At 34.6% G+C, this 26,753-nt stretch overlaps 2 protein-coding genes and 1 long non-coding RNA gene across 3 annotated transcripts; 1 reads left to right on the top strand and 2 right to left on the bottom strand.

Moving 5' to 3' along the window:
- Positions 1-6,905: 6,905 nt before the first annotated feature.
- mbt (serine/threonine-protein kinase PAK mbt) lies at positions 6,906-16,816 on the bottom strand. Its single transcript, XM_088231602.1, has 7 exons — positions 15,970-16,816; positions 15,067-15,589; positions 13,572-13,717; positions 11,896-12,087; positions 10,155-10,454; positions 9,254-9,418; positions 6,906-7,326 (listed from the first exon to the last, which is right to left on the bottom strand). Exons 1-7 carry the CDS (start codon positions 16,108-16,110, stop codon positions 7,114-7,116), a joined length of 1,680 nt encoding a protein of 559 aa, XP_088087728.1. The 5' UTR covers positions 16,111-16,816; the 3' UTR covers positions 6,906-7,113.
- LOC148278311 (uncharacterized) lies at positions 16,410-18,620 on the top strand. The gene is made up of 2 exons (XR_015823221.1): positions 16,410-16,682; positions 18,120-18,620. It is a non-coding gene; the product is annotated as an uncharacterized LOC148278311 (long non-coding RNA).
- A 74-nt stretch (positions 18,621-18,694) lies between these two features.
- On the bottom strand, positions 18,695-25,485 carry LOC148278310 (pre-mRNA splicing factor CG9213). The gene is made up of 6 exons (XM_088231601.1): positions 25,251-25,485; positions 25,014-25,166; positions 23,784-24,785; positions 21,186-21,569; positions 19,799-20,137; positions 18,695-18,862 (listed from the first exon to the last, which is right to left on the bottom strand). The coding sequence occupies exons 1-6, from the start codon at positions 25,317-25,319 to the stop codon at positions 18,725-18,727; spliced, it is 2,085 nt and encodes a 694-aa protein (XP_088087727.1). The 5' UTR covers positions 25,320-25,485; the 3' UTR covers positions 18,695-18,724.
- Between the last annotated feature and the right edge of the window lie 1,268 nt (positions 25,486-26,753).

The raw sequence follows: 26,753 nt of genomic DNA, 5'->3' as shown, positions 1-26,753 counted from the left end.
AAGTTTGTACCAGTATGCCCACAATATTCATTAATAATAAAAATATATGTACATTATATTATTAAGTTTCAAACAGTAAAAATCTAATATAAATCAACAAGACTAACGTTAGGAAAAATGAACGAATAGGTTTCTATGTTGCCACGCAGCTGCCGAATAGTCAAAGTTCACAAATCTTACAATTAAACATTTCTCATCACTCATCAGTGTTCAAATACAAATACATAATAAAAACCTGTAAAAAGGAGCAGTATTTGAAGGGACAGAGTGGCGAAACAACACAATGTGTACTATGTACTAAGCGTTGGACGGAAATGTATAAAGTTCGGAGGAATTAATGAGGAATGGAAGAAATTTTAGACGTTTGGAATGTTCCGAGGTATTTAAAGATTAAGTGGTTAAATAATAAATTATATAACAATTAAATATAAGAAAACATTGATTAGCAAACATTTTGGAACACTAATTTCCCACTGTTAAACAAATATAAAGTCTAGTTTCAAATTAGAAACAATATTACATAAGAATGGTGGACTATATAGTAGCGATTATTACACTTAGCGTTAACTTTACAAAAAACTTAACACCTTAATGTAAATTTTATAAAAATTCATGATAAAATCATTACGAGCCAAACTGGCTCGTCAGTCAGAAGCAGGAAACAATACTCGATTTTTTTTATAAAAAGGTAAAGCAGATCCCCTTATATCACTGGATGTGTAGGTACTTGTGTGGAAATAAATGCGAAGTAGGCAAAAATACAGCTAAAAATCATTAATGTTTTGTAAAAATGCATTCATTCTATTTTAACTTTCTCTGGAGTATCAGAAATTTATACATAATATGTCGGCCTTATTTTGCTGTGATTATTTACTGAGCATAATTTTCAAACAGAAAAAAGTTTTCAATTGCATAATATACATCGTCGGTCGGGGTGCATTGCCGCCAATTTACAATTTTGAGTGGATTTATAACTCTTATTGGATGTCTCCTAATCATTTGATATGCGTGAGACCAAGGCGAGGCGGGCTTTCTGAAAAAGAACAGTACTGCGGATCGGAGTAAATGGCGCATTAGATTTGAATTTGAAAACAGTTTTTACTGTCTCGTGGAAAAAGATGATTTAGTAGATTGGCGGTAATGCACGCTGACCGATGACACACTTTAATGTGGCACAAACATATTTATTCAAGGGTCACAATCTTATTTATAAATATATATGTACCTAAAAGAATAGCATTATAGTATTATTTTGTTCAGTATCCATATACATTATTTTTATATATGTATTCCTCTCTTTATGCTGATTCTAACGATACTAATATTATTTAACATAAGTTTTTATAATTTGTTTTATCTCTGTCTATTACTTGTTGAATATGTATCGCTAAAACAGGGTTATTGCATCAATGAAAGGCATTTTAGATTAAAACCTGCCGCTTTGTTCTAACACCTTTATTTCCCTGAGTATAATTTACATTACCTACGTTGTTTGAATAAAAAAATGATGGCCATATATGAAACTATATCACATTTTCAGTACAATATTAAGGCGAAGAAAGATTATTTATTAATTTTATATCAGTTGTTCGCTTAAATACATAGAAGTGGAATTGACTTTATAGAATCTCTTGTTTATGAAAACTATCTGCAAGTGCAAGCTGGTATTTTTGTTACAAGGATAATAATGAAGGATATTAAACCTATAAAATTTATATACACACGATAAGCATTACATTCTTAAAATGATACAGTTGATTACGTCTTTTAAGCTCAATAAAGTTCAAAATTTCTGTAATAAATTATACAACTAATTTTTAAACTTAATACCTACAACATATATTCCTAAATCATGATATGGGTAAGTTGATTACAAATTGAAAACATTTCTTAAAATATGATTAAATAAGTGGATTAGTTGTACTATTTACAGAAATCTCTCGATTTCAACTCACCGCAGGAATGAGAATAAATCTTATTTTTTGTGGATAGTAAAATCTGACCACCGCACCGATACGTAAGCGCAGATTTGTACATAGAATGTTGATTCGATTGATTACTTTCTAGATAATATTATACATGTAAAATAATTGTACATGTGTTGGATACATAAAAACACTGTTTCCAATTCACACACTTTTGTCTTTGTACTTTGTTTATAATCAATAACTCACTATATTACATTTTTATTATTTCCTCTACTGCATTTTGCCTCTTACTTTATAAGGCACAATAGTCTACTTTTTGTGTAAATTTTGCATACTTCAAATGATAATTTCTTCAATTATTGCGCAACAAGTACTTCACCAGTTCTATCCTAACTGGGCAATAGAGCTCTCAACGGTTAAGGCTCGATTGCTTTTTAAGTTTAAATACTTGTGTACATCCAAACATGATTCATTCATCGTGACGAAATTTTTCAAGATTTAAAAAATTTCACGCTGATTCCGCTTAAACATTCAGTGCAGATACAAGACACAAAAAGAATGCCTTCATAACCATTTAAATACAACAAACTGGACTCCATATTATTTAATTCATTTCTTCGGCACGCTAGGTGTTTTAACTACAAATACTAAAACTGACCGGATTTATTTTATGGCAAGCTTCTGATTCCTTAACAATTAAATAAATATTATTATTGCTTTTGTAAACAAACCTGGTGCTATTTTTTAATCTAGAAAACAATATGAAAAATGCAGTTAGTAGAAGAAGACCAAATGAATTCCGCAAAGTAATTATAGAAAAAATACTTTTCAGTTCTGTACTTCAAATATTATATATATATATATATATATATGAGAACAATATGTATTGATAATTTTGTCATTTTAATACAACTTCTTTATAAAAAATATGTTTTTTACGATATATTGTTTACTAATACTAATAATAAAATAAAAGATAAATCTCCTTAATTTAGGGATGCAATGCTTTAATGAGGCACTTTAGTGAGCTTCTATTTAATGTGAAAACAGTTCATAGTGTATTGATCTTATATAAATAATTTGAAACTCGTGGGATTATTATTATTTCCCAATAAGAGTCTGCGGGAATCAATTTGTTTTCAAGGCACAAGTTTAACCGTAAAAAGTATTTAAAAGTACATAATTATTTGTTTCTATTATTAAGACATTTTGTCTCATTTTTTTAATAAGTAAAACTAAAATTGAGATTAGAAAAAAAAAAATTAAGTATAATGTCGCTTAATCTTATGTAAAAAAAATATTTAGCTTATTTTGCTTTTCTGTTTTTAGTTTGAAGTAGTAAATGTTTAACAAATTACAACAGGGATGGAGAATACCTTAAATAAAGGAATAAGGAAGTCTAGGCATTTACAGGGCTTATGACCTGTCATTCGCTTGTTTAAGTGGCCACTTTACACACTGTAACATTCACCATTTTGCATATTCAGTCAATGACATAAGCCATAAACCTTCTCTGAAATATTCTCCATCTCTGTTGTAATTTGTTCATCTTAATGACTCCCTAGGGGGTGAAATCCAGTCTTTTGTCTACAAACATTTGGACAAACTCAAAATATTGTAGTTAATTTTCGGTTCGTAATCCACTTCGTAAGTCGCATATGTACATGAAATACTAATTCATACGCTATTTTTACAAAACCATGTAAAATCAAAACTAAGTGTATACATATTATGATCGTGTATTCCATGACCCTTCCTTTTACCAATCGACAATTCACTATTGATGATTTCATATTTAATTTCAACAAGTGTAGAAAAAAATGTTTTGTTTGGTTACAAACAAAGGTCAAAACATTTATAAATTTTTAACACTAATAGAAAATCTCTTATAAAGGTGGGAATTATTTGATGTGCCGACCATATGCCGAACATATTTGGAGACCACGAGATACGAGACTGGGGAAGAAATACTATGGTGGATAGATTCCGTGATATTTATTACATTTGCATAACTTTATGAGAACTGAAAGTAGGATTTTAAAAAATGCAGCTTACTACGAGGGTTGATTGACATGCTACATTTCGAAGCTGATGAGAAAAAGTTTTTGTAACTGATTTTTCAAAGTACCTGGACTTCAAGATACCCTGATGTTCCAACATTTCTATTCCTGCTAGAACATTTGTCCGACCGCTGCCGGCCACTCATCTACACGGCACATGACCTCATTGTCGTCCAAAAATTTCTTCCCACGCAAATGTTTCTCGAGTTTCGGAAATAGCTGGTAGTCACCGGGGGCTAGATCAGGTGAATATGGGAGGTGTTTAACCAATTAAAACTCCTCTCGCGAATAGCAGCCATTGACATTGTCCTGTATGCCTGAGCATTGCATTTTGCAGTGGTCAGCAGCACATCAGCTCGACGGGTCAACTCGAAGCAGGCTTTAGCAATATGGTGGGACATATCAATCGACCCTCGTACTAAACATGCATATTTCAAATCACCATTCCTTATCTCCATGCAACTTTGTTAATGCCAACTTTTTGTAGCTAATATTATGTATTTATATCATTATTGAGTCGGTGTTTATTTTTTTAAACTCCATATTATAATTTTAGTATGGTAAACCCTCCTATAATGCGAAGAGAAAATTTCCAACAACCCTCCTATAATGCATTTTTTGTACAAGACAACATTCCAACAATGTAGATGACTTGAAAAGTTTATCTATCGCTGTTCCCATAAGAAAAAAAAGGGTTAGATTATTACAGTTATGATGAATGAGAAGCATCTTTTTTTAAATGAACTATGTAGCATACTTAATAAACCTACATTCAAATATGTAAAATTACAAATATTCATTGCCATTTGTATTATGTTTGTATACAATTTTATTTATAAAACGTATCCTTCTAAACTTGGACTTTGAGAATGAAATTTGCATATATGTAGGTAATGCAAAACAAATCAGTCTGATTTATGTACAATTTCACTATTTCTGAAATTCACTTAACGCGGTTTGTATATTATGATTTGTATGAATTCCAAGTTTCTTATAGCGCATTTCCCATACAACGCAGCAGTGGTTTCTATATAACGCGGTATGAATAATCTAATTAGTATTAATTCGGGGTTTCTCATAATACGGTTTCCAGATAATGTGATACAAATTAATCGCATTATAGGAGGGTTGACTGTATTTAAATAAAACACTAATTTGAGCCTGATTTTTTTTTATAATAAAACAAAAAAAGGTCAATCGTTTTGCCTTGTAAGGGCGTTTTCAAAATACTGAACAAACATTGGTCTGAAAATGCCACAACAGGACAAAACAATAATTGTCCGATTTTTTGTTTTTAAAAATAAATTTTAAAATTATTAAACTCAAAAATCAGTGTTGGATTTAAATATTAAGATAATACTATAATATAATATTATGTATTTTACTACTCGTATTTATGTCTCTCTTGTAATGGCTACAATGTTTTTTCAAGTATCGAGATATAATACAACGTGGAACTGATGATTTCCCAAAGGAAATAGGTACAATAACGCAATTATAATTCTGTGGCATTAAGATAAGAGGCACATGTTAAATAGGTTAAGTATGCACTTTCATATTATAAGGTCTACGGAAGATTAGGTGAAGAGATACAAGATATGAAAAATTCATTTGTTTCAATATTTCAATAATAAAATTGGTTAGCGTCGTATAATTCCAAGATACTCGTTTATTTATCTTAGCTGCTCCAAATTTAACTTACTTTTTCCTATTTAGATATTTTCATGCAAAATTTTGCAACTTTAAAAAAAACTATTTGAAACACTCTAAAATTAAACATACGTCAGTGTGTAATAAGTTTATGTACCTTTAATTATGTTCATGTTATTATCACATCAAAATTTGAATCGGTCAACTATACAGGGTACGGCGGCTAACTTTGCTGATTTGTAGTCAGCGCCAAGCGATGAGGAAGAATTGTAGAAAGGTGAGGTTGATTTTATTCGAAAGGGGAGGTCCTAAAGTTTTGTTTTCCACCTCGTCAGTAACCGCCATGCAGTGGACCGGTGAGCAGCACACATTTGCCATCAAAGTCAGCGGTCGCTCCGTTATCGCCACTCAACGTGCATTCCGCACTCAGTTCAATATTCGACCTGGAGGTCGGGTTCTCGGTCGGCAATCGATTGTTTCGTGGGTGGACAGATTTAGGAAGAGTTTCGATGCGCTACCAAGCCCACGAGAGCGTCAGCGAACTGCCAGAACACCCGAAAATGTTGATGCAGTGAGGCAGTCATTTTTGCCTTCTCTCAGGCGTTCGGCGCGCAAACATGCAGCTGCTTTGGGGATTTCCGACCGCTCTGTGTGACGAATTCTGCACTCTGACCTTAAATTTCATCCCTGTAAATTGGCTGCGTTGCAAGAGCTTTCTCCGCGCGATATTATTGAAAACCCAACCTTTGGGTTGAATATTGAACTAAGTGTGGAAGACACGTTGAGTGGCAATAACGGAGCGGCCATTTGAAAAGAACGCTTCGACGGCAAACGCGCGCTGGTCACCGGTCCACTGCATGGCGGTTACTGACGAGGTGGCAAACAAAACTTTTTAACCTCTCCTTTTGAATGAAACCCTTCATTCCTTCATTTACCCTTCTACAACCCCCTCTCAATGCTTAACGCTAAATACAAATCAGCAAAGTTAGCTGCCGCACCCTGTATTATAAAAATCCCTCTCTTCCACCATATTTTCCCATTCCTTCTTGCTCTTTTTTTCTCTCGTCTAATGCAATATATTATTTTTTCTTTTTACTGTGTAACATGTTCTCTCATTATATTTGTGAAAACTGGATGTATGTACTATTTTTTTATATTTCATATTTTTACCTGTTATTTTTCCTAAATAAAAATAAATACTGTTAGGTAAAAAAAGTACATATGACAGAAACACAGTATGACATGTACAGCTTTACTTACTTCATTCTTGAGTTTACGCGTGTTTATTAAAAGATGATGCCAATCATTGTATGTCAAAGAAATAAACCAGTACAAAACTTTTAAGTGGCTCCCCTGCGCATTCAGCTAATAGCGACTTGTACCTTTTGACCTAAATGCCACAGAATTGTTAAAGCAACACAGGTTGATTCTACCGGGACTCAGACGTAAATGGCGGGTCCCCGGAGAGGGTGGTGTTAGGGGTGCGGGCGGCGCTGCCTCATGAGCGGCACGAGCAGCGCGGGGGAGCCGGCCTGGCGCAGGAAGGCGTGCTGCAGCAGCAGCGCGGCGGGCGCGCGGTGCGCCGGCTCTCGCACGAGCGCCGCCTCCAGGAAGGACACGAGGCGCGGAGACGCGCGCGACGCGTTGCGTAGCTTGGGCGGGGGCATCAGGCGGATACGACGCATTGCCTACAACAAAAACATAAAAAAATTATACATAAAATCGTACAAAGTATGAACAAAAAAATTGTTACATACTTCTCAACAATGAGGAAGTTCAGTGGTTTTTAAATTTTGTTTGTTAACTGTTTGACTATCAAACTAAGCCAAAAAAAAATATGTATCGAATTATCAGCGCTATGATTTCTAAAAGTTTTTTAATTACTCCACCTGAGAGGTCACAAGTTTTCTAGGGTGAGTTCTGCTGATTTGTGAATTGGCTTCCCGTAAACTGGCAATTTATCACAATACTCTATCATTGGTTGACTCACAAGAACTCTTGATGCCATTCAAAGTACAATAAAACCTCGTTTTTACATTCCTTGATTTAACGTTTTCCCGCTTTTAACACCAAAATATTTAGGTCCCATTTTTTTCCATACATTCTCATTCAGATATTCCCCCCAATTAACGTTTTTACGTTTTTAATAATCCCGGTTTAATGTCGAAATTTTTACATAACTCATTCGATCTGTCAAAAGACAGCCGCGGGCCGCAGCGTGAATGGAGAATAAAATCGAGGTAAATAGAAAAATGTGCAAATTATTGTTTTAAACTAAATTCAAAATAGGTGCAGTGTAATTGACCATTTTGTGAGTCTAATTTTGACATTTTAATAAATAGTGACTTGCAGTTGATGCATGTTTAGGAAGAATAAATTCTTTACATCAATAAATTACGATACAGAAAATTAAAAAAATGAGCAATAGAAATATTATTTCATGTTATAAACATAATGTGAAAAGGAGATAGTTTAAACAGTTATCATAAAAGTGTGAAACAGTTTTGCCGCGATGTAAATGACAGTTGAAATTTTGTGGTGCCATACTAAGAAAAGTGATACCATATAAATAAAATTTCCCAATATTTAGGGAAAAAATCGTTGTATGCATTTTATGCAAATTCAAATTTTTGTTTTGGTGGTTTTAAGTGCCTAGATAAAACTATTTAAACATATATTTTTTTAATTAAAAAAAAATAACACATTGTAGTATTGATTGAAAAAATACAACATATTTTTAATTAAATTATTATAATTCCCAATCATGACAGTTCTTACAATTTTTCTGCAGTATATTTAGTATAGTCTTGTACAATAATTATATTTTAATGAAGTTTCATTTTTTCCATACATTTTTCATTTCCTCACTTTAGCGTTTTCCTCAGTTTTACACTTTGTTTTGTTGCTCCCTTGAAAAACGTAAAACAGGGGGTTTTACTGCAGTTCATTTTTATTGCATTTTGAACATTTTTTAGAATCTTCGCCGTACAATTGAATGCTCTAATTTTTACTGCATGTATGAAAACATTTTTTATATCCAATTGGTCATAGCACTGAACTTTCTCATTAACAGTTCAATCATCTATAATATTTCTTTTATATTTTGATAGATTATTAATAATTCCTGATGCGAAGTGATATTTCTAACATCTGACCCTTAATAGTACGTATCCTAAATAGTTTCATTATTTATTTTTCTTATATGGGAGTTACATTTATTATTTATCTCGCTTATTATGTACAAGATTTATGATTCATAAAAGTGATTTTTTTGGATTTAAGTAAGCTTCTATTTTATGTTAAGTGTCAGGATCAGGGGGGATATTCTATAGTGGGCTAGTCGGAAACTTCTCAAGCATTTGCTATTGTGAAGAGGAAACCACTTAAAACTCTTCAGAAGAAACCGGTCTACTGACAGTCATCGACAGGCCTTCCGCTCTACATAATTTATATACTAAATACTGTGAGATGACACGCGCAGTCCACGGTTGACAATGCATGTCGGCACTAATTATTACATTCAATTATCACACCTTGGTGTCGAAAATAAGATTAGTCTCATATATAAGTGATTCATATCATAGCAGACTATAATTATAAATATAGAAAAGATACCTGAAGAGGGGGCTCATCAAAGAACGGCGGTTCTCCATCGACCATCTCAATGACCATAATACCGAGGGACCACACATCCACTTCTGGGCCGTACGGCAGGCGGGAGATTACTTCAGGGGGCATCCAGTAAGGAGTTCCCACCAGAGATTTCCTCTTCGGAACCTCCTAAAATATAAAACATCCACACAATTAAAAAAGCAAATTAACTTTTATTTTTATTTAATTTATTGTTGCCGTAAAAGTTCACCAATGTGATATATGTGGTATATAAGAGTACCGAATACAAAGTTGTCTCAAACACAATTTACGTCTCACTCTCGATTCTATAGGTACATTTGCAAGTGAGAGAGACAAATTCATTCGTCACGCAGGCCAGTAGCAAAGTAACCTGTGCCACTGCTACAGTACGCCAGTTTTGCACAGTTGCTTTCGGGTCTTTGTTAGGGGCGGTCTCTCTGTTCTCACTGCGAACTCGGGCCAATGGTTTGTTCATGTATTTAGCAATTAGATTAAAAATATTATCGCTTTTGACTTCAACTATGATTGAAGCAAGTGACCATGAATATTCAATTTTTCCGATTTAAAATAGCATTTTTTGCATGTGCACTGAATACACAGCACCGTGACGCGCGGATGTTTTCGGCACAGTAAGAAAATGGTTAGAAAAAAATTATATTGTATTTAAAAACTCCCTCAGAGACGTAAAAAAATTAACTGTCCAAAGTAATATTATTCAACATGGAGATAGCCCTTCCAACAGGTATAATCAGTCCTATACATTGGAATGTGGAACAGTCTATGTTGATGCTGTCTAAAGGAACATAAAAACTAATGCTTACCATAATTTTGGGGATGTGGACAATACCGCGCACATAGATGTTTCTAATGATAATGTACAAACCTGCGAGACTTGCGCGCAGAACCCAAAGTCGGACAACTTGACGCGGCCGTCGGCAGCGAGCAGGATGGAGTCGGACTTGATGTCGCGATGGATGACCCCCTGCGAGTGCAGGAAGGCCAGCGCCTTGAGGCACTGCTTGCACACTGTGGCGATCTGCTCCTCGTCCATGCGCGCGTGCGTCACCATGTCGGTCAGGGCTCCGCCCTCCAGGAACTCCATCACCACCCACAGCTCGTCCCCCACGAGGTACGACGCGTACATCTCCACTATGTTGGGGTGGTGGTAGTCGCGCATTATAACCTGCAACATTTACTCTCGCTACATCACTATTCCCGACATAAGAACCCGTCGATGAAGACTGATCTACCTGATACTCTTGTGAAATTTGACTTAATATTAATACGAAATATTTGAAAATAAATACCTCAATTCTGGTGGTATATTTATTTACCACTTCATTCAATGTGTCCTTTAAAGAATTAATTAGGACCTAGGATGCACTATATTAGTTAACCATTATCCATACTTGGTGCTATGTAAGTTATCCATAATAATAAGAAAAATGACATATGTTATTAAGGATATGACTGAATTATTTTTGCATTGCAAATTGTAATTTAATCTCAAAATATGTTCTCCAAGTCATTGAAATTTTGTCATAATACATTTAAAGGGATAGAATATTTGCTGTCAAGGCTTTCAGAAAATAATAACTAAGAGGTAAATGTTTTTGTGATATTAGTGACAAAATTGGCTCATTTAAAAAAAACCATTTAAAGGTAAAGATTATTGTGATAATAATAATGGAAAAATATATTTTAATGGTTTATTTTGAAAAATAAATTGAGGTAAATATTAATACAAATATAGATGTATAATTGAATGCAGTTATGCAGAAAGCAGCCAGATCTAATAATGAATAATACCTCATTCAAACTTTGAAGAGGTGATATTCTGTACTAAAACATTTTTTTTTTATTACAGATATTTTTAAATAACTGAATTTATAAGATAAAAATGCTTATGTATTTATCCAATTCAATTTATTTAAGAAACTAGATTTCTGGAGGCATTAACCATCTTCTCAGCATCTATATCTTAAGATTTTTCTAGTGCTGTGGGTGTTTTCTGCAAATAAGAGAAATGCCGTTTTTGTGATCAACACTATTTTCAGAAGGTGATTATTACAGTTTTTTGTATGAAAGCGGCCTGGTAGTTTTTAGCAAAACATAGAATTGACCTTACTGCACCCGATAACACCAATATCTATTTTTTCAAAATTGTGGACTGGCTGCTTTCTGCATACAATGAAAGCATCCACCCCTTTCCCAAAACTGTTCATAAAGACTTAAGTCTTTCTTCAGTTTCACATATCACTATCAATTTATTAAAAACTAATTAAGCAAAAATTTAATATTTCTTTACAATCAAACCGAGAAAATAACAAAACAAAGAAACTTTTAAAGCTTTCATGGTACCCTTTACTGCAGTATTGTCAATTTGTGATCAATCAAATACACATGGTCAGCACAATCACCTTTTTCTAATTTCCCATTTCTGCATAGCTACATTAAATTATTATTCTGTTTGAATATTGAATTTTGACAGACGAAAATGACCCTGATTTAGCATTGATACTAGATAATAAGGCTAAAATTTCTGTGCGCGAGTATAACGGACAGACGCAATCAATCAATGCTAGAGTATTAATATTATAGATGCAAAGGAAACCAGAACTCACCACTTCATTAAATAGCAATTCTCTGCGTTGTTGCTTTCGAAGGTTCATCTTCTTAACAGCGACGCGTCGCCCGGTGGCTTTCTCTACGGCGGTACACACGGTGCCTGTACTTCCCTCTCCGATCTTCACGAAGCGCCCCAACAGAGCTCGTGGGTCCCCTGCTGACACCACCATTTGCAAAGCCGCACGGAACTGTAAAATTTACAAACATCTTTTAAATATATTAAAGTATATATATTAAGTACCTAACGTAACACATATTCATACACAAATAACATCAACCCTGATGATGGACGCTGTAACGCGATCCGAAACGTCGGTAAAATGTACGAACGACATACGGCATAATAACCCAGAAAAACTTATTGTATTTATATTTGGCAATTCATCCTACGAAGGATGATTAAGGGTTATATTTAAGGCCTTTATTATAGGTGACTTGTTTCCTCATCAGAAAACACATGTTAAGATAAATTAATTAATCGGTCATGAAATATACAATCCGTAGACATTTCTTTTGGAACTGATAATAAGATAAAAATAGGCAACATAGCCACTTAGCGTAACAAAATATAAATAACGAGCTGAACCCGGCAATGCTTTCCTATTGCTAGATTTGAGTACATACTCGTATTTAGATTAAATGAACACAGTCGAAAGCTTGATATCAATTATTGTATTTAGTACAAAAAAAAGTCCATCGAAAAAGACGCTTGCATGTCAACCTTTTGTTAGAATAGACAAAATTGTCGTTTAGTTGTCCTGTTTTCTGCAAATTAAAACTGAACCGATTTTAGTTTTTTTTTTTCAGAGTATCAGGGATTATAAATAGTAAGACGTGCTTCACAGTAGAGACAAAAGGTGATGCAAGCTGAATGTAATGTGCTAAAGCTTATCAGAGTTGATAAGATATAATGTTACAAGTTACTTTCATGCAACACTAGAGTACAATATAATATGTAATGCACTTGCGTAACTCTGTTGTTTGTTAGCTAAATATCAAGTTACACCATTATGCACAACTATATAACAGGACTTGCAAACAAATACTGAATATACTCTGAGTAGGAGGCCTCCATGGTGTAGTGGCTAAAATGCTCGACTCGCGCACGGAGAGCTATGGGTTCGATTCCCGGTGAGAACACAAAAATCATCTGTGATTTTTCTCAACCCTGGGTGTTTTGTGCCTTCTGACCAGTAGTGGTGTAATTAAAAAAAATCTATATTGTAAATATTTGTAGACAAGTACTAGACGCCCTAGTTGATAATGACGGGTCATAAGCATTATAAATATTTAATAGATACAATGAGGAAGTTCAGCCCTACGGAAATTGGATATAAAAAAATCTTTTCTTAAGCGCAGTTAAAAATTAGAGCATTAAGTTGTACGGCAAAGTTTCTTGAAAATATATTGAAAAAATATGTATGTATATTTTAATAAAAACAAACCACTTTGAATGATGTCAAAAGTTCATATGAATCAACGAATGATAAGACAATTGTGAAAGATTTCCGGTTTGCAGTACATCAACAAACCAGTTGGCAAAACTGACCGAGAAGTAGCGGAAGAGAACTTGAGACGTCACACGCGGAGTAGTTTCAGAAAAACAAAACTTAAAAAAAACCACTGAACCCCCTCATTCGATATTCTCTTCTCAAAAATGTTATCCTGGTACCTGTTCATGTGTCAACCTCTGTTCGTGCTTGGCGGGGAGCCCGGGCTTCCTGTGCTCCTGCGGGGGTAGGGGCGGCGGGGGCTGGTGCGGGGGCAGCAGGGGGGCTCCCCCGCGGATGTACGGAGACGAGGTCATCTGGCTGTCCACTGAAACCGACACAAGCGCACTCGATACAGTGCTAAGAAACACATAGCAAAAGAAGTAGTGACTGGAAACTACACTAAACTCCCGTACTAAGCTAGAGATGGCATGCTTTAAAATTGTTATCAAAACAATTAACATCATTCCCCTATAGTGCATAGAATGTAGCTATGATGTATATGAAGTATTACAGTGGAAAAACCCCCACAAATAACTCATGGAAAACCTTTTCAAAAATCAAACCCAAAATCTCATGCATGGTTGGCAAACTGTCTACCACTCTGCAGACATAAAAATGTGTTTCATTTATTTATTGTTTATTGATAGCTGTGACCTACGGATGAAGAATACAGATCTGGGTGTAAAATAGAACCAGAACCCTGAGTGAGAGTTTGTCTCAGGTTAAAATCCTGTGTTTATGGAGATAAGTCCGCTTAGTTGTGTAGTGCTTGGCGTGTTTGCCTACCATTCTTGAGGTCATGGGTTCCTTTCTGACAGGGTGAATGTGAAATATTTATTTCAAGGGATGTTTAAATTGCAAAATTTCAGTGTTCTGAGACACGATCACCTTACTTTTAAGTAACAGATGATCTGCAGTGCCATATGCACCACTAGGTGTAGAAAGGGGAATGATGATGATGATTTTTTTAAAGTTTTTTTATACATATATTTATATTAATGTTTCCCATTACATAAAAGAAAAAACAATTCTTTTGCACATAAAGCGGAGAAACATCTTACAGTAATGTTTTCTATATTTTATAAGTAAATATTTGAAATATAAATTACAAGAAAATACTGAGTCTTTTCAACAAGTGCCACATAAAAAAGAATTGGTTAATTTTGAGTATTGTTTTAATTATGGTTAATTTTGAGTATTGTTTTAATTGTGGCGTAAGTACTTATCATTCCTTTTTTAAATGTTTAATGTTTTCAATACAACAGATGCATATTTAGTAATAACTGACCAAAAACAAACTGAATTATCAACACAACCCATGAGTTTATAAATATCGGAAGATTGCTCGGATTGCAAAGGGGTAATTATTCCTACGTAGAAAACAAGCAATCTCTTAATCTGTCTTCATAGAATAGAGATGGAACTTATCCGCATTTTCAAAATACTTAATGTTGTAAGTGACGTCTCTTCTCCATCGCAATCAATCTATTTTTATGATCCCAACCGTGTCACCGGAAGTCAAAATTTGCTATTTATCAAATCTTCAAAGAGTAACTTTGGTTTTTATGCCATCTGAAATGTGTACATTTGTCAATCTTCATATAAGTATTGTAAATGGCTTAGGCCATAAATGCGATAAATAAAATAGATTTCATAATTAACAATATTACTTACGCGGAGTTAAGGGGTTGCCGTTGAGCCCCGTGTTGCTTCCGTGGGCCGGATTGGGGAAGGCCGGATTGGGGAAGGCGGGCTTGTGGGGGGCGAAGGAGGGTCGCAGCTTGCCACTGCCGCTGTCCTCCTGCGGGCTGTGGCCGCTCGGGGAGTTCCTCGCCAGCGCGTTCTGGTAGTGCAGGTAGGCCTCCTGGGGGCCCCACTCCGTCGGGGGCTCCCGGGAGTACTGCGGGCCCTCCTCGGGCACCGCGGGTGGCACGCTGGGCTGGCGACGTCCCCCGGGCGGGCTGGAGCTGCGCAGCGAGTTGGAGCGCGCAACGTGAGAGTTCTTGGGCAACGCGAGCCCGTTCTGGTTCCCCGGCGGATCTGGCCGCGCGGGCAGGTTGGCGTTTTGCTGCGAGGCTCGCGACTCATTCGCGCTTCTGTTCTCCCCCCTCACGATAGTCTTCAGATCTAATATTTCCGTCGGGGTGATCTCTGAAGGGTCTACCAGGGGTAACGGACGGTTAGTCGACTTCAGAATCTAAAAAAACGTTTTTGACTGTGTAAGAAAAATGCAGCGCATTTATTTAGTTCTTAAATATCTATTAGGGGAATACAGATCAATATTTAAATAAAATTGCATGTAAAAAATAATCTGAAGCGACCGTATGAAGTCAGTTCGAATATTGATTTTTAGTAAGATATGAATAGTAACTCTTAATAATATTCAATATTGTCAAAAATCGACTTAACCAAAACTTGACACATAGCAACATGAACAAAATATAAAATTGATATTCGTGTGGGAGTGTATTGACATTCAATTGACTCGAATACAATAGCGTATCTGCAAAATAATGTAGAAATGAAAGTCTAGAGAGGTCTCTCGGAATACTAATAAGGCGGGTGCTGATTACATACCTGATTGTTCCCGACTATAGACGCCCATTGCAGCGGAAGCCCTACATATTTTCCCTCTCGTTTATCAAACCCCGTATGAACTCGGTGCTCGAAATTACTTGGCGGAGAAATCAAAGGCTTTTTCTTTTTCTTTGAAAACATTTTATTCGATAAAGCAAACTCCGAGAGGCGAAAAGCGACGTCGAAAAGCTCCGCTCAAATCTTGTTATTAGAGGTTAGGTCCTACGTTAATATACACCGTTTACACATTATTCCAGATTGTTTATTCTTAAAACCTATTAATATCACATATAAAACTTATTTCACTCCGTTATGTAGCGCGATTCACCGACCGCTCGGATTTATAAACAAACCGTCGAAAACATGTAGCCATGTTGACAGTTCCAATTTTACATTTGGGTTTGGGCATAGGCACTAGGCACTCGCAGAAATATTTTTTATGACTAACAACGACGATCAAAATCACCGAACATCCGATATAATACAACGCGCAATCGTTAAGTAAAATAATTTCAATGTCAATCGACTCGCGAAACTTCAAAACATTAGTTTTTTTGTAATATTTCTAAAAAAAACCGACATGACATGCACACACATTCACGACCAAATTGTCGATTGTCGCGCGTTCTCGTGAGAAAGTCGTGCACCTGCGGAGGAATGCAGGCCAAGTTCGTATGCGAACGGTACCTACATCTAGAATAAGTACTATTACGGTAGGTATTTGAATGAAACTGAAGTAAACAAGACTAGAAACGAGAAAATCTAGTTTATTTCCTATTTATTATAATTTTAATTTTGATCCCAGATTTACTTATGACTACAATATTTCGTTTGTAATTAGTTACGCGCCGTAAACAAAATATCCCGTTATCGACAAAACAAATTTAATCAAAAAACAAATAAAATATTTTATTGCGTACTAACCGATAACACGCCCATAAAGTTTCCCGGCTTTCTATCCGTTTTTGAATGATTATAATACACTGCGTCTATATTTCATACAAGAGTTTTTGCATTGATTTAGTTTGGGGGCATTATAAATCAGTTATTTTTCAAGTTTAAACCTTTTTATTTTAGAACAATGGGAAAGAAATTTCCCACGAATATTATTGTAGTTTTGTGAGAACAAATTATTATTCTAAGATCCTCAATAATTTTCTTACTATTTTTCAGTCCATATTTTTTATCAAATTCAAAATAATATTTATTTATTTATTCAAAATTACACTCGTTTAAATATAAGTAAACTTATCAAGGCTTTTTAGGCTGTGCCCGTGTCAAGCCATAATAATTAACAATAAAAAGTACATATTAAAATTAATTAGATTCAAGTATAATGACATGTGATGCAATATAATAACAATCCAGAAAAACAAGTAATAAATAATAAAATTCCAAAGAATACAATTTAAAAAAATCAGACATATATATTAAAATATAAATTATACAAATTTAGATTTATACATAGTCAAATATACAAAATAACAGTATCATTGAAATCAACAAAATAATAGTATAATAGTAAAATATAGTACAATTGAAAAAAAAACAAAATAACAGTATCATTGAAATCAATAGAAAAAGAATATACTCAAATATATAAAAACATAATTGAAATGATAATTGAGATATGGTTTTTAGAAACTCACTCTAAACTGTAGTAAAAAATAGAAGTGAATATTCATTCAATAAAATTTGAAAATAGGACACTGCATTGGTACACCAATAGCAGCGCATGTTGATCATTTTCGTTACATGGAGGTAAGATGATCAGTCTTAAGCTTCAAGTACCATGAAATATTCTAGTTTGAAAACACCCTTTTAAATAAATATTTCATATCAACCATGTCGGAAATCGAACCCGAGACCTCTTGCATGGTAGGCAAGAATTACCCCACGAGGCTGACACACAAATACATATACTTAGTTTAATCAGTTCAGTAATACTCACACACGCATTCCACTGTATAAATTTGCTATAGGCACTGAATCATGTCATGTCTTCTTCAGCTTGCAAGTCTGATAAGATTCTTATTTCAAATACATTTTTAGCCTTATGAATATTGAAGGCACCCCTTGAGCCTTGAGTTATAAATCCATAATAATAATGAAATACCTACAATGTTTTGAGTTTGTCCAAATTTTTGTAGACAAGGACTCGATTCAACCCCCGAGGAGCTGTTAATATTAACATATTACAACAAAGATGAAGATCATTTTAGAGAAAGGAATATTGAAGTCTTGGCATCTACAGGGCTCATGACTTGTCATTAGCTGGTTTAAGTGGCTACTTTATACACTGTGTCATTCGCCATTCTGCCTATATTTTAACGTCCATGTTTCTTCAATTCATCCTTCTGCTGATGTTTGTGATGTTAAAGAGCTGAAACCTTTATTGACCAGGTGGATTTATCAACAATGTTTTGAGTTTGTCCAAATTTTTGTAGACAAGGACTGGATTCAACCACCCAGGGGGCTGTTAATATTAACATATTACAGCAGAGATGAAGAACACTATCATCCTTTGTTCTTCATCTACGTTGTAATATAGTGATAATGAAATACATTAATATGACAATAAGACAAAATACATTATGTGAGATTGTAAGGTGTAGGTGAATTGATGAAATAATATATAATCATAGTTTTAATTTTTTAGTCTTTATTACTCTTATATGATAAAAATATCTTAAATCTATTTGCCTGAGAGTAAATCAGTACAAAGTTTTTGTCAATTTCTGTGGTGTAATAATCTCTACGAAGATTCTATTGGATCAAACTTCTTCCATTCCGTGGTAAATTGTAAAACTTTTTTTCTTTGAGCTTCGAAATTTTCTCTCTGTGGTTTCCTCCACAGGCTGTGATGTAGGTCCAACATCCCTCCAATTATTTCCTAAAAAAATAATAATGTTTTACTTGAAAAAAATTAAATAATATTATAGCAGGAGGTCCGAGATCTGAATCCCATTATGTCACATTTGTTTCAGATTTTTTAATATGGTTATTTACAACTAAAAGAAAATGGCTTCATATTTGAAATATTTCGGTTAATCATAAGAACGTAAATATTTCATTTGATAAAAAAAAAAATGTACTGTTTAAATTGTATATTCAGTCAACCCTCCTATAATGCGGTATTCTTATAATGCAAAGCGAAAATTGCGAACAACCCTCGTATAACGCGGTTACCATATATTGCATTTTTCATACAAGAAAACATTCCTATTCCGATTCTAACCATTCTATGATTGTTGACCACGAAGTTAGCCACAGATTACAGCAATACAACGGGCCGTGGGTACTTGGGTTGAGTTATAAGAGGGTTGACTGTACCTTGTGAAATTGTATTTCTTTTATTTCCATCTTATTTATTTATTTGTGAATATATTGCATACACATACATATTTATTACCAGGGAATCTATCAAACACTAGAGCATTTTAACATGAATATGGAGTGTCCTCTGGTTAGGCAATTCTCCACCTAACATAGGTCAGCCTGTTCTAAGATGGAGATTTTTTGTTTTTTAAATTAATAGTATGTAGTTCTATACCTATGTTAAAGGACCAATATTAAGAAAATGAAAACTACTTATACAAAAACATATATTGATTTTTTTGGGCTCATACTTACAATTGAACATACATAGACGATTTTCATTTATTTAATTGTTCTTTTATACTTTAAGTATTACTTTTTTTGCATTAAAAATAATGTTCCCTTACTGGGTAATATGATATTTGAGTACCTGTATTTAATCACATGTAAAAGTGCGAAAGAAATGGAGGAATTATTTTATTATTTTTTTAATTTTACAAACTTAAAATACCTGCGCAAAATTATTTGGAAATAGTTGCTGGTCTTCAATAACATGGGCGAATCCTGGATCCATTCCAAAATCTATCCAGAAATACGGCAGACCTTTTGGGACTCCTCTTCGAATATCTTTGCCTCTCAAATCCACGACTTTTTTATTATTGGACCATTCCGCTTCACACTCCAACAAAGCTTTTTTAAAGTAGATCGGAGCCGTGTCTCCCACATCCCTGGGTAGAGGAACACAGTGGATCACGACGTGAGGATGCTTGTGGAAGTAGACAGCCGTTTCAAAGAACACTACATCCTCATCACGGGAATTACACATGCTTGTTAAAGCACGACGGTATGACTGAAAAAAAACAAAATTATAATTATTCAAAGATTTATTTTTATACATAAAATAATAATTTTTTAAAAATGGCTTAGTTTAATAATCTATTAACAAATAAAAAAAAACCGCTGAGTTTTCATTCCCTTCTCAATAGTATTTTTGTATATCATCCTTCGTAGGATGGATGCCCAGTAAAAATAATCTCAGAAGTAGTTTCCATTTCTGTTGCAATATCTATCAATAGATTGAGTTTCTTTGCTGACATTTATTAGTGGAACTGCATTTTAATTATGACAAACAATATTTTCACCAGTAACCGGGTTTCCTCGTGACTGACGCCAGACTAGACCAAAACCAAGACTGAACTGAAAACAGACCTGTATGATGATGTCGGTCACAACAAACCTGGTCACTGGTGAAAATTTTATAAATAAAAGTGGAAAAAGTAAAACAAAGTATTTTTTTATATTATAATACACCTATAGCTTGGATCTAGAAGGGTCAATGCCAGAGTTCATATTTTTCTTGCCACCGTTTTGTAGAGGGTCGATGTCAATTCAAAAACTTGGGTATTTTACTATTTTATATGCACATACATATGTTATAATGATTTTTATTAATATTTGTTATCAAAGACGTCAAGCAATCTATTGTAACGCCACAAAATGGCTAAATAATTACTCACTCGTAATATTACGATGTACAACATTGGCCCTTATAGATCACACATAAATCAATGTCTATTTTAGGTTTGATAATATAAAAATTAATATTGGTGATAAGTTTATTGATACATATGTGAATTTTTCTACCAACCAATGTCATGCACCGGTGCGAGTCTTATAAATATTTTTTTAAAAAGACGATACAAATGAATTTTCTTTACAAATAAATATCAGTTTGTTCCAGATAAATTCACAGACTCTTGATGAAATAAAAAAAATAATTATAAACAAAACAAAAAAAATTATCACACAAAAATTTAATTCTTTAAAACATGTCATAAAAAAACCATAGTTCTCTCCGAAAATTCCCCGATTCAAGACGATATTTCAAAGTGACTCACAAGTATTTCTGTCCACACATCTTCATCTATCATGGTAGAACATGAAACGTGTCCTACTGTAGAAATAAAGCAATGGCCCTCTGTAAGCGACTTCTGGGTTGGCAGTGCAACGTACGCTTTGCTTCCCAGACTCACTATCATGTGCTTGATCATCTTTTCGGAGTCCACACAGAATTGGCAAGACTGGAGAGAGCGTTCAGTGGACTGGTGTTGAGATATGGCTTTATGCAGGTTTTTCTGTTCCCTTCCGGCATCAGACTTGTTCTTCGATATTTTCTCGGCAAAAATGTCCTCCAAGTCATCATTGGGATTTGTATGCTTTGATATAATTTCGGAAAATTCTTTTTCATCATCATCCGCATCTCCGAATTTTTCTCTTTGAAACTAAAATTAGCAAGATATTTTAATGAAATTAAAATTATTGTCATGATAAGAACTAACAAGTTAACAGTGTTTCCCTTTGAATTATACATAAATACAACAGAGGACATGATCTTTTAATTTGTTTAATAAATTCACAATTCTCTGGACATAAATTGTAATTAAAAAAGAATGAGGAAGTTTAGTGGTATTTTTTTTAGCAAATATATATATATATTTTTTTATGTGTCGTATTATCAGATTTTATGTGTCGTATTATTATATTCAGACATTGATTTTTTAAAAGTTGTGTAATTTTTAAATTACTTCGCAAGTGATGTCTCAAGTTCTCTTCCCCTTCTTCTCGATGAGCTCTACCGATTGGTCAGTTTAGTTATCGTAAATTGGAAATATTTCACAACTCTCTTATCATTAGTTGATTCGGAAGAACCAGTGATGTCATGCAAAGTAGTTAATTTTTTTACACATTTTCAAGAATCTTCATGGTACAATTTAATGCTCTAATTTTTACCGTGCGTAAGAATACAATTTTTTATCCAATTTCCAGTAGGGCTGAACTTTCTCATTGTTTTCTTCAAATCTATAAGCACTACATATTTATTAATATTTCTACTTATCAAAATGTAAGTACAAGACTTATAACAATTTAACGTAGTTATGCAAAAAGCAGTCATTTAACAGGCTGTTTTCTGCACAATCCACATCTTAGGTTGTGTGGACAGTCACATTAAAAAAATCATAAAAACTGGTTAAATACACAATTGAATTATTTTTTGTTTTTGATGAATGAATTGATTTATCTGATCATGCCACGTCTTCCTTGGTCATCCTTGTCCCATGTTACTGTTCATTCTTGCCATATATACCTCTTTTACCATTCTTTCGTCATCCATTCGTTCTACAAGACCAAACCATCTCAGAGACCCTTCCTAATCTTATCAATTATACCTGACTCATATTTCATTTCATTTCATTTTTTTTTTGCACCACAACAGGCCAGGAGGCCCAATTACAGTGGTGAATTACATTACAGAAAAACCAGGCTTGAGAAAAATCATATTTTTTAATTTTTTTTGTGCTCTCACCGGGAATCGAACCCGGAACCTTCCGTGCGTGAGTCAAGCCTCTTGACCACTACACCACGGAGGCACCACAATTAACACTCTCGCCTGATTTCATCATTCATAACCCTGTCATACATTGATTTCCCACACATTCGTCTAAGAGATCTCATTTCAACCGCGTTCACTCGGCTTTCATCCTTCCTCTGCCAATTCCATGTTTCACTTCCGTACATAAGTGTTGGGACTAAAACTCCGCTGTACACTGCCAGTCTAGCTTTGATTGACATATTTTTATTAGCAATTACTGTACTTAGTGCACCATTCATTTTGTTGCTCTTGAAAACATGCTTCCCAAATACACAAATTCTTCTACTTGTTCAAGGCATTCGTTGTTTACATTTATTATGCAATCAGTAACCTCACTTCCCCTTTCAAGTACCATCACTTTTGACTTACTTTCGTTTATCACCGATTCGCTCTCCAGGCATACATCATACATTCTAGAGACTATGTGTTGTAAATCCTCCTTGCTGCTTGCTAAAAGAATTGCATCAACAGCGTACAACAAGCAGCTTACTGAAAAATTATCCATTTTTGGTCCAATACTTTTACATTCTATCTGTTTCATACAGCTGTACTTGTATAGATCAAACAACCGCGGTGGTATTACACAGAGTTACAACTCAACGAGACTTTATGTTTTTATTAGTGATTTATTGAATACACACATGTTGATACTGGTTTTAACCCTGCCTTGATACAGGCTTATCTACTGAGGTTATTATAAAATGTCAGGTTTCGTATTGACGCTGGAAAAGAAAAAGTTTCGAAGCGACATGTATTAACTTTAGAGAAGAGCCAATTTAAGTTTTTTTTTAATTAGTTAAAAATCTCATAAATTTAAATATGAGATTCTTTACGAATTAAAAAACCAAAAAAAAATTTTATTGGCAATTCTGTAAAGTTGTTTCCAGTCGATATAAATTCGTATAATAAACAATATAACCAATAGGTACTTGTACAATAAAAAGTTCTAGATTGTTCGACCAGCATGGAAGTAGAAATCACTTTATCAATAAATTAACAGCAAAAATATTGCCCCTTGGTATTGAGTATTTATATTTAGCTATTGTTATTATTTTAAGAATCTTACCATTTCTTTCAGCGAGTGTTTGTCATCATCGGCAAAGAACTTCATCCTCTCCCCGTCCAGGTGAGTGGTTGCTTTCTTCTTCCCGCCCTTGCTCCGCGGATCTCCCACCTGCTGCGGCCTCGAAAGGGGTCTCGTGTTCCCTTTAGCATCGGTAACAGTGAGCATCACAGCGTCCTGTGGAGGACCTTCGGGATGGAGTTTTTTGTACTGCCGCGCCGCTTCCAGTTTGGCATTTAGGTCAGCAATCAGTTTTGTGTTGCCTAATATCTCAGCTTTTACAATTTTGGCACCCAGAGTGTTCATTTCTTGATCAGTTAAGTAATCACACTTCGTTTGGATCTCCGCCACTGTCTCCTGGGGTGACTGCGATCTTCTTTTACATGATTCTATTGGATTTGATTGTCTGTCTTCACGAGAATCTCTAATGCGAGGTGGAGGAGATATTTCTCGATCAGATCGTTGACTGCTTTCTGTGTTCTTCCTCCAATTTCTTTCGGGTTCGCGGTGACGAGTGTTAAGTTTTCCTTGTCGGTCTCTTCTATCTTCGTCTTCGTAGTTAGGTCTCCTGAAGCGCGAACTCGAGTGGACGTTGTCCCTGCTGTGTCTATCTCGCTTCTCCCTTCCGGTTTCATTTTCGTAGATAGGTTTTATAAATTGTGAACTAGAGGTGCTACTCGAGTCTCTATCAGAATAATTACTTCGTGATGAATACGAGTCCTGTTTATATTTTAATGAACTTTCGGATGGAAGTCCAGTTCCGCCGTTTTTCCAATACGGATTAAGTTCCCGGCTACACTCTGATGGATTATAAGCATCGATTTGACCTTTTACCTTCTTCTCTTTGGGCTCATCCGGTTTCAAATCCTTGCGAGTGTAAGTTGAGAAAGCTCCCGTCATGTTCATCCAATCGTCTCTAGTCTTTTCTTTAGTTTTTTCTTTTGTCTCCGGGGTGTTCACTATTTTTTCCACCCATGCATCCCTCTCATCGGAGCTACTTGAAGACTGAAACACAAAATCATAATATAAAATTTCAGTTGTTTTAGTCTCTAAATAACTAACTTTAATAGGTTAAGATTACATATTTCAATACATATTATTAAACAACGTAAACAGTTGTTATTCTTATAGATAACTCACATAGCGTCATTTTCATAATGTAATACCCAAAGGTCGTTTTACAGATTGATTCTATGAATATAAATCTATATAATTGCGCTGCTTAATTTTTACCTCTGAAGAAGGACTTCTGTGTCTTTTTTTAGATTTTTTTTTCTTGTGTTTCTTTTCTTTATTCTTCTTTTTACTTTTAGAAGTCCTTGCTTTATCATTTTCACTATCATGGGAATATTTGTCACTCTGTCTATTTTTGCTAGGGATGTCGTCCTAGAACGTAAACGAAATCGTTATACTCTATAAGATAAAACAAGGAGCGGTAATTTAAAAGATTAATAACTTAATTTAACAAACATCATCTAATAATTTTTGTTTCGCTGCAGAAAGGGCGCTTTTGCATTCATTTTTAGAGAGGAATGACATTTTCAATAAATCTATAATTGGTGTATTTTTTATTTTGGGTGAGTGAAACGAACATTAAAAGACAACGGATAATTTGATAGAATAAGAAATAAGATCGGACAGAACAGACTGAATAATTGGTAATTCGTTGACAGTTGATGTTGATAGTAAAAAAAAAAACTGGCATAGACAAATTTAAGTAAAACCGTAGAAAACTTTTAAACTTCTTAAAACCCCGTTGGTCGGGGTTAGTTGGTATATTTTAAAACATTGCCTTGACGACACGACGCGACGCAGAAAAAAAACAAAAGGATTATACATACTTACTAGCTAAATAAGAAAAAAACAGAAAATAAAAGTATATTATTTCTTCACCATCAGTAAATAATATTTAAATAAGTTATATCGTAAAAAAATCGTGACCCCCAAAACATTTTTTTCTAATAATACATATTGATATTTGTAAAAGATTTGTAGGCAAACATTTGTCTTAAAACAAACAAACAAACAAACCATCACGCCGTTTCCCCGTAAGGGTAGGCAGAGAGGATAGAACGCCACAACACTCTATCTTTGCATACAGATCTCGCTTCCTCTACATTCATACATCTTCTCATGCACGCGCGCCGATTATTCCGACTTTTGACATGTCCATCTTTAAGTATTTGTTGGATTTGGTCATGCCATGTCTTTCTCGGTCTTCCTCTATTTCTGCATCCATCAACATTCGCATTGTAAATATTCTTAGCCGTTCTCTCGCTGTCCATTCGTTCTACATGTCCAAACCAGCGCAGAGCTCCTTTCTTGATTTTGTCGATAATGCTTGTCTCAGCCTTACATAATGTACGGATCTCAACATTTGTGCATTTATCGTACATAGTTTTACCACACATTCGCCTGAGAGATCGCATTTCGACAGCATTCAGCTTACTTTAATCCCTGTTTTTCCAAGTCCATACTTCGCTCCCATACATCAGGGATGGGACCAGGACTCCGTTGTGAACTGCCAATTTTGCCTCTTGTGACAACCATTTATTTGCCAAGGTCGATTTAAGTGCACCGTTCACTCTGTTCCCGGCACTCACCCTCCTTTCAATATCTTTCTCAGTCATTCCATCCCTAGTGAACATACTTCCCAGATACACAAATTCCTCTACTTGTTTTAGTATAACTCCATTCACAGTGATTTCACATTTAGTCATACTTTCATTTCTTTCAAAAACCATCACATTCGATTTATCGACATTCATCAGCAAATCGCTTCTCTTGCATACATCGTAGACCTTTGTTACCAAGAATTGCAGTTCCTCTTTGTTATTAGCAAGGAGTACAGCATCGTCAGCATACAAAAGACAATTGACTTTTAAATCACCCATTTTTGCTCCCATTCTTAAGCCTTTCAGTTCTTTCATGCAGTTATCGATATACACGTTGAACAGCCATGGTGACATAACA

This window comes from Micrasema longulum, unplaced genomic scaffold (genome assembly GCF_059751315.1).
Source record: "Micrasema longulum isolate JH-2025_06_02 unplaced genomic scaffold, ASM5975131v1 h1tg000896l, whole genome shotgun sequence".
In the NCBI taxonomy this organism is placed as follows: Eukaryota; Metazoa; Arthropoda; class Insecta; order Trichoptera; family Brachycentridae; genus Micrasema; species Micrasema longulum.
Note: the sequence above shows the minus strand (reverse complement) of the source record. Positions and strands in the feature narration are given on the sequence as shown.

What these genes read in the sequence shown, in the direction of transcription:
- mbt (XM_088231602.1), bottom strand. Translation starts at nt 16,110, where the DNA reads ATGTTTTCAAAGAAAAAGAAAAAGCCTTTGATTTCTCCGCCAAGTAAT. An exon ending in AATTGCTATTTAATGAAGTG is followed by an intron (nt 10,455 to 11,895) that starts GTGAGTTCTGGT and finishes TAAATGTTGCAG; the next exon opens with GTTATAATGCGCGACTACCA. An exon ending in TTGATGAGCCCCCTCTTCAG is followed by an intron (nt 7,327 to 9,253) that starts GTATCTTTTCTA and finishes TTTTTGTTGTAG; the next exon opens with GCAATGCGTCGTATCCGCCT.
- LOC148278310 (XM_088231601.1), bottom strand. Translation starts at nt 25,319, where the DNA reads ATGTCATTCCTCTCTAAAAATGAATGCAAAAGCGCCCTTTCTGCAGCG. An exon ending in AACAAAAATTATTAGATGAT is followed by an intron (nt 25,167 to 25,250) that starts GTTTGTTAAATT and finishes TTTACGTTCTAG; the next exon opens with GACGACATCCCTAGCAAAAA. An exon ending in TTCCAAATAATTTTGCGCAG is followed by an intron (nt 18,863 to 19,798) that starts GTATTTTAAGTT and finishes TTATTTTTTTAG; the next exon opens with GAAATAATTGGAGGGATGTT.